The sequence below is a fragment of the Syngnathoides biaculeatus genome, chromosome 6, assembly GCF_019802595.1.
Source record: "Syngnathoides biaculeatus isolate LvHL_M chromosome 6, ASM1980259v1, whole genome shotgun sequence".
Lineage (NCBI taxonomy): Eukaryota > Metazoa > Chordata > Actinopteri > Syngnathiformes > Syngnathidae > Syngnathoides > Syngnathoides biaculeatus.
Window position 1 is genome coordinate 14,333,316 of NC_084645.1, and position 11,797 is coordinate 14,345,112.

General features: G+C 42.5%; 1 protein-coding gene across 1 annotated transcript; it reads right to left on the reverse strand.

The window, feature by feature from the left end:
- Positions 1-1,291: 1,291 nt before the first annotated feature.
- ldha (lactate dehydrogenase A4) lies at positions 1,292-7,892 on the reverse strand. The gene is made up of 8 exons (XM_061821996.1): positions 7,744-7,892; positions 5,678-5,803; positions 4,229-4,346; positions 3,974-4,147; positions 3,680-3,853; positions 3,436-3,553; positions 2,278-2,401; positions 1,292-1,795 (listed from the first exon to the last, which is right to left on the reverse strand). Exons 2-8 carry the CDS (start codon positions 5,801-5,803, stop codon positions 1,631-1,633), a joined length of 999 nt encoding a protein of 332 aa, XP_061677980.1. The 5' UTR covers positions 7,744-7,892; the 3' UTR covers positions 1,292-1,630.
- Between the last annotated feature and the right edge of the window lie 3,905 nt (positions 7,893-11,797).

Genomic DNA, 11,797 nt, shown 5'->3' on the forward strand with positions numbered 1-11,797 from the left:
GCATATTCAGCACTGTCAATTTGAAATAATGTACACTATTGGTATGAAGGGATGGATTTTTCTTTTTATCTGATTCATCGAGTAATCCCAAAAATTTGGGGGGGATAAATTACTGTAGTTAGTTGGCTCATTACCAAATATGTATTACCAGCCCATGCTTTTACACACATCGAATTGATGAATAATTTTTGAAAACAACCTAATAAAAACTTAATCATAAAAAAAGTTCAAGTGGTACTGTTAACAAAATAGGCTTTTAATTTTCCAAATTTATTTCCAGTAAATGTTAAGACGCTTTGTAATTTTGGTATTTTAGCGGGAAGTCTGCATGATTTGCCTTCATGGGCCACATTACGTGATGTACCAGGCCAGATGTGGTCCCCGGGCCTTGAGTTTTGACATTTTTGCACCACATTATTTCACCAAAACAAATATGCTTGTTTTGGAGTATGGAAAATCCATTGTGATGCCCTCACCAAAAAAAAAGATGAAAAGCAGAGCAATTATAAGAATGCAAAGGCATACAAAAAAGATTTGATAACATTGCAATGCAAAACAAAACTAAAACTCTGCTCATGTACTTTAACAGCTCTGTCACGACTAGAACACCTTATGATCTCCATGATCAAAAAGTACATTAAAGTGTTCTCTGAACCCTGCAACATATTAACCCCAGTCCTTTTATATGATTGAGTGTGACCTATGAAACTCCCTAGTGCAAAAGCAAGATTAAGTTCATACAATGCGGGTGATACTTCCAATAAAAAACATAATTGTAATGAACAGGCAGAGAAATGATTTTTTTCCTGTATCCCAGCTTTATTTGAAGTTACAGCACAGAAAAAATATTACCAGGCTACAGTCAGTTGTTCAGCTTTATGATAAATAAGGGTGGACACAATAAATATGTATCATCTACAATAAGAGAAAATGACACCATTACCATTTTGCTCATGTCCTTTTATAGTTTATATGGAGGAAAATCAATACAATTCCCAAATAGGGAATCAGGGTGTGCAAACGATATTCAAGTTTGTTTTTATGGATTATTTCCCTTCAATAGCATTCCTAATCATACAAGGAGTGTCGTGAATTACCATTGACTCTTGATTTATCAGTGCACTTGTGGTCATATGTTTGGAGAAGGCCTTAGATTAAAATGACAAAATCAGGTTGACAGGAAGTGCGCCCCCAGAGAATGGAATGTCTCCATCAGACTTAAAAAAAAAAAAACAAAAAAAAAAAAAAAAACGACCAAGTGGACAGAAAAACAGACACACAGTGGACGGAATAGACAAAGCATACAAGGAGTGTATTGAAGAAGCCACAACAGTGCACAGTAACAGCGTACGTAGTTATTTTAGACACAGATTGCCAAGTCAACACAGGCTGACCTTCAAGGCTAAATAGTTGAGTGTTTCTGGTGATACACACAGTGATGGGGGCAGACAGCAAAAATAAAAGCACATCTATTATTGGTAAATAGCCAAAAGTAACTTCATGGGTCTTAATGGAGGTTGGTTGGAACAGCAGGACACAAAGTAAAAGGCAGTCGCTCTGGGTAATGCACAGTGTTTTGTGATGTTTAGTTTGGGGTCGAAGTGTGGCATCAAGGGGCGCGATACCCCGCTCACAGAGTGAGCTCCTTCTGGACGGCCCACAGCGTCTCAGCGCTCTTTATGAGCTGCTGCTGCTCCTCTGGCTTCAGGGTCATGTTGATGACATCTGACAGGCCCCTGTTGCCCAGGACGCAGGGGACGCTCAGGAAAACCTCCTCTTTCACACCGTACATACCCTGCCGTACAACGTGTGCAAAGTTAAGAAAGGTGCACAATCTTGTACGAACAGACACGAGAGCCATATCCACATTTTTCGAATGCTGTAGTTAATGGGGGGAACAAAACAGCTCCTGTGGTAGTTAATTGGGGGAACAAAACAGCTTTTGTGGTGGAGCTTGTTAGATTAAATACAGCGTAGGGAACGCTGTATCTATATCGCACACAGAGTGTGGATTCAGCGTGTTGCACATTTTGTTTTTCATATTCATCGCACAGAATTTGCAGGATTTTATTGAATGGTCTCATTACAGGGAATAAAATGTACGGTCTAATGTTTAGAAGAGCATGGTAGAGGTCAATAGGAGTGTAGAGAACATGAGTAAGAGTCTGTGGAGGGTCATTAAGCTTTAAAATATGTATAAATAATTAAAATGTGTGGTTGTTCCTTTACGGATTTCACCAGCAATAAAAGAGGAATTAGCTAATGACGTGTCCTTACCTGAATGAGTGTGGACACGGGGTGAACTTTGTGCATGTTCTTGGTGATGCTCGCCACCAGGTCAGCCACAGACATCCCGATGGCCCATGAAGTGTAACCCTTCAGCCGGATCACCTCATATGCGCTATAGAACACAAGCAACGATCATGCACATTTTGAAACGCCACCATTTTCCCCAATCAAACTTTGCATTTTAGCAATACTGATTACGACGAGGTATTATTAGCTCTAATCTCAAATCAGGGAACCTATAGTTCAGCTGTAAGAACACTATGCAAGTCAAAAATTCACATTTACGCTTGGACATTGCGTTATAAATGTGTCGTAAGCCAACCTATTGCTGCATTCTGAACGTTGCCTTGTGATTAGCTGAAGAGCCGGAAGCTGAAAGACCTTTTTGTATTGCCTTTGTTTTTTATTGTTTAAAACTTGATCACAGTTTTATTTCGGTTAAATTATGGTACTGTAAGTTCGGTTGTCTTATGTTTATGTACTTAGCTTCAGCTCTGATAATTTTTAAATGGATCAATACATAAAACTGAGTTGAGTTGGGTTGTGACGTGTGGCTGTGATATTCGAAGTCAATGATGAGGAAAATATAGCGTGCATCCCGCCCCCACATACTCCCTGCTCCATTCTTTAATAAAGGCCCACTGAGATTTCTACAAAGGTCCTGTAATATTTAAAATGTATATGAATCACCCCCCCATTTACCTATTTAATTGATGAATTTACTGTTATCAATAAATGGGTAAAATTGAAAATATATTTTTAAATTCATGTACAAGTATTTATTGAATAATTATCATGATGGAATTAATCTTAAATACAACAAAAATGAAAATTATCATCATTATGATATTTTACAAGTATTATCATTATTTTATCTCACCTGTCCGTTTTGAAAAAGAAAATGTGGCCCTTGGATGCAAAGGTTTGCCCAACTATGGAACGAGGGGCTAGTGTACTGTTGTGCAGTATATCCACCTGCCCGTTGGCTTTGTGCCATTTTCAAATTCTTCACTCGGGTTGGTCAGCTGCACTGAATTCTGAATTGACTTGGTTCAAATTGAACTTTATCAACTGTTGCACGGGGAAACAGGGCATACAAGTATACATGACTGGTTGCTTTGCACCATGCGCTCCAGTTGTACTCACCCATCAACCACCATCTTGTGCACCCCCTTCCAGTCTTCGCCATCTCCTTCACTACCCATCTTAGGGTTGAGGTCCTTAAGACTGACGCCGGCCACATTCACGCCGCTCCACACGGGCACTAAAAGAAGCCGGACACAGAAGCTCAGATAAAGCTGAATTCAATTACAGGCCAATAGTGCCATGCTAAATTTAAGATGGACCTGAGCACCAGCTCCTGTTTTATTTATAGGCAAGCGCCGCATACCACTGGAGTCTCCGTGCTCTCCGATGATCCAGCCGTGGCAGCTCGAAGGGTGGAGGTTCAGTTTCTCTCCCATGAGGTGGCGGAAGCGGGCAGTGTCCAGGTTGGTGCCGGAGCCGATGACGCGGTGACGCGGGAAGCCGCTCAGCTTCCAAGCAACGTAGGTCAAGATGTCCACTGAAAGGAAAGATGGACAATATGATACGCCATTATTTACTAACACACACAAAAAGTGAAAAAAAAATGCTGGAGGTGTATTTACTACAGGACAGATAGAAGCCAGCAGTCCTTCCTTACCTGGGTTAGAGACAACCATGAGGATGCAGTTGGGGCTGTACTTGACGATGTTGGGGATAATGAACTTGAAGATGTTGACGTTGCGCTGCACCAGATTCAGACGGCTCTCTCCTTCCTGCTGACGCGCGCCAGCGGTCAACACCACAACCCTGGAGCCCGCTGTCACACTGTAGTCTGCACAATTCAGACACACGTTAGATACACAGTTGTTGACGTCGTCCTTATCGTCACATAGGTTTGGTGTCCTCGTCTCACCTTTGTCTGCCACAATCTTGTGCGTCTTCAGGAAGAAGGAGCCATGTTGGAGGTCCAGTGCTTCGCCCTTCAGTTTGTCCTCCATCACATCCACCAGAGCCAGCTCGTCACACAGATCCTGAGACACAAATACGGTACGTTTGCATTCAAGGTCCAGATTTTACAAGTAGTAAGAACATAAATAGAGTCAACAGATGCATAATCTTTCATTTGGTTTGCCACGCCACTTTTCTTAAGCACCTTGGCTCAATCAAGGCTTCAATGCTGTAGTGTGTATTGTGTCCATTATCTGAATTAGAAAGGCCCACTTAAAATTCCGAAAGAGAGATTGGAAAGCCAAAGTGGGAACATCATTTCTTTTCATGCTCCTCAGCTTTTGATTTTTTTTATAGAGGCCTCATTTTACACTGCCTCCATTATTTTGCCACTGGCACATAGTCGGCTACGGAGAGTGAGCGCCATAAACTATACGCATCACTTGGATGGCTAGACACCAGACAATTTGGTAAGGTTTAGATGACGACGCCTTCAATTGCATACACAGCGACAAGGGAAACACAAATGCACGCATCTTATTTTATACCAGGGTTCGGGAACATTTTAGGCCGAGAGAGCCGTAAATGCCAAAATGTAATTTCAAAAAAAGAGCCATGCAATATTTTAAAAACTAAATACAGGTCTATTTGAGCAATTTCAAAGTAAAATAAGTCTGAGTTCTTTGAAATAACATTGGTATAATGTTGCTAGCCAATGATGACAAAAGCACTTCTTACCATTAATGTGACTTCTGGTCTTGCTGGCGGCTTTATAGTGTTTCGTACGGCGTTAGATGAAGCTTCATGCAGGCGTTGAGACTTCCATTTGTTCATCGTGAACGCAATTCAATATGATTTGCCATCATGATGGTCCGAAAACCTAATGTTAAAGTCAGTTCTTGCCAACAATAGCACGTTTACCTTGTCTTCATGCGAAGACATCAGGCACGAATGTTTTGGCATACTCCTCCATCTGTGAATGGCTGCTCAGTCTTGCCGAAAACTGTACAACTCCCTATCTTTTTTTCTTGAGCGATCGTTTGCACAATTAGTTGTCGCTACCTGCTCTGCGTTGGACCCCTTTGCGACTGTGCACATAGTCTGCTGCAGTTAACTACGGCAAGTCCACAAGGACAAACTACCTCTGCGTCATTTGCGTTGCCCGCACGACAGAAATCATATGTACGCTATGTCGTTATGAGGGCTCTGCGAGCCATATGCAACCATCAAAAGAGCCATGTATGGCTCGCGAGCCATAGGTTCCCGACCCCTGTTTTATACCATGAAGTGTTCATCGTTGCGGTTGGACTGTTTCTAATATTATGATCATCCATAACTAGATAACATATTCCAGTTCAACACCACAACACTCCCAATCAGACGCTTACTCCACACATCCCCCTTTGTCTCTTACCTTGAGCAGGAGACTCATGGCGGTGGCCATGCCCACCATGCCCACCCCCACCACTGTCACCTTGTTCCTGCTGCTCCCAGGCTCCTCCTTCAGCACTTGGCTGATCAGTTTGTCTTTGGTCTCCATCTTCGGAAAGAAAAGTGAGAACGGATCAGGGACGGGACAGCGGAAGGGAGTAAATTGATTATGCTTAACTAGAAAGATGGAAAAGTACAAAATGGACCCTATTATGTACTTCGGTAGAAGTTGTTCATTATTGTATTTACAAGATGCCAGTGGCTTAGAATTGCAACATAGTGCTCAGTATTATTTCTACACCACTTAAAGACTATGAAGCAGAATAATAAACAATGATATGGATAGCCTTTTAAGTGAGTACACTTGTCACTTGCTCCTTCCATTGATTTGGTGGCTGACCGTTCTCATTGGTTCCCATTCTCCCTTCCCCAAATCACCATGGAAACCACTGGCCTGACCAAACGCTGCTTTCTTCACAACGTCCCAAGAGAGAAATCATGTGTACGTGCAGTACGGCCTATCCCCCGGCTGACGTCTCACACACACACACACACTACTATTTATGGTTTTTGGAGCGTTCACAATTTGCAGGCCTTCACATGTCAATTTGATGTGGAGATAGTAGTAGTATGAAAGGTTCCCACACAATAGCAGGATATACCGTGATGGGGGGATGCCAGACCTGTCACTGAAAGGTGAGCTGGATTTAAACAAAAGGATCTTTTGTCCACTTTCAGCACAGGAATACAATGTGTGTACATATACACTTCCACTGAGGGGGTTATTCTTTTGTAACTGAACTATGCTGTCCCATCATTCCTACTTCTAAAGCAATTGTGTCTAAATGGGTATTACATGAAATAGTAAATTTACAAGAGAAAGATGTGTACAAAACAAGGAAACCGTGACACAAACCAAAGCTGAGTGTTATCGCATACACTCTATAGGCCGTTTGGCATGTTTCCCTCCCTATCACTAGTCAACAGGCGGTCAGAGAGACAGAGGGTCAAGAAGCACAAATAAACAAAAAGCAGTGGAATGTCACAAACATGAGGGACAAACTTTCCACTCTGCATTCAGTGAGTGCAACAGGAAAAGCTGCAGTGCCTCCCATTCATATGTATAACGAATTGTGTACTTCAACAGAGAACATTTAAATAGGGGTCACACACACACACACACACACACACACACACACACCACACACAACACACACACACACACACACACCACACACACACACACACACACACACACACACACACACACACACACACACACACACCACACACACACACACACACACAACCACACACACACACACACACACACACACACACACACACCACACACACACACACACACACCACACACACACACACACACACCACACACACACACACTAACGATTGAGTCTTCTTTAAAACTGCCATGCATCTCCCAATAATAGTTTTTTCTTCACGTGTGTGTCATGTTAATGCAACCATATGAGGAATACGCATTTAAATGGCCCATATTAGCGTTCGAATTCAAGATATGCGGTCTCTATATTCTTCCTAAGGTGTTGGTCAAACGTGAATGTCGAGATGGAGACCACAGGCAGGGGAGAGAAGGTCGCACGAGGGGCTCCGCCACTGCATTGTGTAATACTGCGACACGCAAAGACTTTGCAAGGTACTGGAGACAACAAGTGGGAAACGAACCCGGTGTTTATCCACGGTTAAAGCGTGAAATCGAAAACCTGATTGGCTGAATTCACTTGATGAGGTGAGGAGAGTAAATATGCTACTATGTAGTTAGTGTTGACACATAATGAAGTAATATTGAGGAAAAAAAATAGCAATGATGCGTTTTGATTTAAAAAAAATACATAAAAAAGAAACATCAAATGAGATGTTTTGCCTTTTGACAACTGACATCTTTAAAAACGCCCCTTCCTGGGCAAGTCAACGTTATACAGCATATTCCGAGAAATGAATCAACAAATGATCTCCACTCCGATAAAACAATTTTAAAATATTAACAGAAGCGTTTTTAATTTAGCCTACCGTTTGAGCTTGGTTGAAAAATCTGGAATGGTTCTCGTTGCGTTGGTTGCAGGCGCAGTTCTCCCGCAGAAGAAGACGTGTCGCTGGGCGGTCTCGGCGCCCTATTTAAACTCTCCCGACCTACGCACTGGCTCCGCCCAACAAGCATCACGCAGAGGGCGTGGCCAGAGGACCTCAGTGTGTGCTGGCTGTCACGTCTGAGGCACAATGCGGAAGAACGCAGCTCGCCACAGAAAACCGCCATGTTTTGGTTCTTCCCTCTTTTTATTGATTTATTATAATTCTTAATTTACTTAATTCATTTGCTGTTATGCATATAAAATCAACCGTTATGATAAAAAAAGCATTTATAATGCTCAGTGTTGCTTGAGACCGCCCGAAATTCTGTTCATGAATATGTCATGTTAAAGTGTCTTACAGAACCTTGTTCGGTTATACAATTGTTTACCAAATGTTTTTTTTTTTATACACAATTTCCAACGCAATATACAAGATGAATTAAAACTGAGGGAAAGTAAATGATTTAAGGGCACTACTGCCCTACTTAACTTCTGGTTTATTACCCAGAAAGAAAAAAAAAAAACTACTACAGCCATTCCTGCAAGTGGATGATGTAAGTAGGGAACATTGATTAATGGAATCGAATTAAATTACCGATACTTTTCGAAGGCAGAATTCTTGCTGAAACTCTTGTATGTATTCGAGTACTGTCCAGTATACGTGCACTTTTGCAGTTGATTTCCATTCGCTCTACCAGCGGGGCTATTACGCCCCCAACTGTCAGCTTTTAGCAAGACCCCCCCACAAAGCTACCTGATATAACGCACGTTTTACAACCAGTTGCTTCATCATCTTGATACGTTTCCTTATTCTACTGATGACTAACGTAATAGTGCACATAGTTTACGACAATATCACTTTTGATTTCTTTCATTCATTTGCTCCCTATGACGTGTTTGGGTCTACTATTGAGTAATGATTTAAGTAAGCTCATACTTCTGAAACTAGTTCTATAAGCCTTTTTACTTCATTGCCATCAATCATGTTTCTTAACTTTTCAAATGTGACCAGCATTGAAACAATGATGTCAAACTTGTGTCATTAAAGAAAAACATGAACATTTATTCGACACCTTAAAGGTCAAGTGTCATCCCTATAAACATTCTAAAATTGATATTGAAATGAAAAATATATATAATTTTATTCACTTCAATGTCTACACAAAAAAAATAAATATGACCGGAGACTGCGTCATCCAAGCGCAAAGTTGTGGAAGTCTCCACATCCATTGATATCCATGTGGTCGTCATATTGGCTGCGTTTACCGTCCGTGACGTCACTCCAAACATTCGCCATTGAAAACACGCTGCGGCCCCTACTGTGGGAGACGAACACGCCTCTTCTGTCACAGAAGCTCTTTTCGAAGAAGAGAACATCTCACAATCGAGTGAAGTATCCGGGGCAATATTACCCTATTGTTTTGAGCCATATTTAGATGATATGCGGATCACTTTTAACTAACAACAGAATCAACGCTGCGGCCCGGGTACCATGAGCCGATCACGGCTTTGGCCGGGGTGGCACCGAGGTGGCTCATCGCGGCGCCGAGCTAGGGTGGCTCAACCCGGCACTGAGCCAGGCTGTTTTACGGCGTTGTCGGCGGCAATAATTGTCAGTTGTTCATCGCTGATGCCGGCAGCTATGAACAACGCCACGGACGGCGGCGGCTATGAACAATGCTGCCCGTAATGGTGCACTCAGCCGCGTGACCAGCGGACACGGCTTTGGCCGGTGTGGATCATTTTCGACGCTGAGGTGGCTTATCACAGCCCGAGCCGGGTCGCTTTACGCCGTTGTCATCCCACGCGGCTGAGTGCGCCATTGCCGGCAGCGTTGTTCATAGCCGCTGCCGTCCTCGAGCCCGACACGGCATCCTTCATTGAAGCCGTGACTGACGGACACGGCGCCCCAGCCGAGGTGGCTTATCACGGGAGCGTTGTTCATAGCTGCTGCTGTCTGCGAGCCGCCGCGGCAGCCTTCACTGGGGAGCCAACGCGGAAGCCGTCCGGTGCGCACGACAACACATTTAGCATGCCTCTCATACGTACGTGGATCTTTTGTTATGTTATGAGAGGCCGATTACGTGGGCCGCCCCAAACTATTATTTTTTTTATTAGCTGTATACATGCCTACCTGTCATTTGGAACCCACAAAGCTCTCTGGAGGGCACTCCTGCACTGTACGTCACTTCCTGCTTCTTCTCGAAAAGAAATCCCTTGAGAGGATTTTCACGTCGGGAGTTACAAAAAGCCATATGTCAAAATCATGTTTTGTGGTGAAAAAACGGATGATTCCATACCGGCTGCTGTTTTTTTTTAATTAATAACATACTAAAAATTGTCCATTTCATGACACTTGACCTTTAAGGTCCATGTAGTAGTACACTCTTGGTGTACACTTAAAGGAATAGTCCGCTGAACAATGAAAAGCCTTAATCCGATAGGTCATGTCATATGTACTGTACCTTAAAAATTGGAAGTTAATTTGATATCATTTAATGGTGTTTTTATCGGCAATTACGAATTTTGATGGGCGCCGCCATTTTGGCGAGCCACATGACCTACTTGCGCTGATGTGATGTCTCCTGTGCGTAACCAAAGAGATCATGGCCGATTTTTAGTGTAGTCACATGCAGTCCCACCACCATCAGATACATGAAAATGCCCTACTGTATTGAGAAATTTTGCCATAATTCGGATAGAAATAATCTGATGAAGGCTTGATGGCATATTCTGTCCAGTAAGAACAAGAAAATTTAAGGACCCAGTGGCTAGCGAAGTGAGGTCGCCCTGTGCCGTACGACATATGTACAGGTGTATTTGCACATTTATTTAAGACCAACACTTTGAGTACAATAAGTTTATGAATTCTTTTCAATAACATTGTTATGATGTTGCTAACCAATGATAACAAAAGTATGTCTTGCCATTAGTGCGACTTCTTGTGATTTCATACGTATATGTGTCCGTAATTCAATTTGATTTTCCGTCATGATGGTACGATGGTGAACAGGTCTTTGTCTTTATGCAAAGTTGGCAAAACTTTGATTGGCAATGTCGAGTATGAATGCTTTGGCCTACTCCCCATCTGTGAATTTAAACACACAGCAGAACCCTCCCTTTCCACAAGGTCTGTCTATTCTTGTTGAAAACTTCGGCACAACTCTTATTTTTTTCTTTGAGCGACCTTTGTCAAAAGTTTCCATAATTATTGTTCCACACAATCGGCATTAGACTGTTCTGCGCCTGTGGTTAGTTAGCGAGTCAGACTCCGCGTCATTCCCGTCCGAAAACCCATCCAAATATTCACCAGTATTTAGGTTGAAATCTGTATGGACGTATTCCTCCGTCTTCCCGATCAACCAATGCTGCTATTTATTCAGCAGATGAGGATAAATCCGGGAAATCAGCGCTGTCCGTGATTGTGTTTGCGCAGCAGAAGCGCACATGAGACGTCACTTACAGTTTTTTAAGTCATGTGACTTGCCAAAATGGTGGTGCCTGGGAAAATTCGTAATTGCTGATAAAAACACCATTAAAGGAGAAGTCCGGTCATTGAATTAACAATGTATCAGATAGGTCATGTCATATATACTGTACCTTGAAAATTCAGATGTTAATCTATCATTTCAGGTTGTTTTGACAATATTTATATCGGTAATTTTGAATGTTCCCAGTCACCGATATTTTGGCGAGTCACATGATCTACGTGCATGGATGTGACGTATTACGTGTGCAAACAAAGGCTCGCTCACGTTGTGACACAATTATGGTCAGCGCTGATTTCTCGGATTTATCGTCATCTGATGAAGAAATAGCAGTATCGGTTGATCGGAAAGACGGAGGAATACTTCCATACAAATTTGAACCTGTGGGTGTAAATAATGTACAATTTTCAGATGGTTCTTCGGACAGGAATGATGCAGAGTCTGACTATTTGGAGGCCGACACGTGGGACACACCATTCATCCATCCTATTGATTTTGGAGTGCATT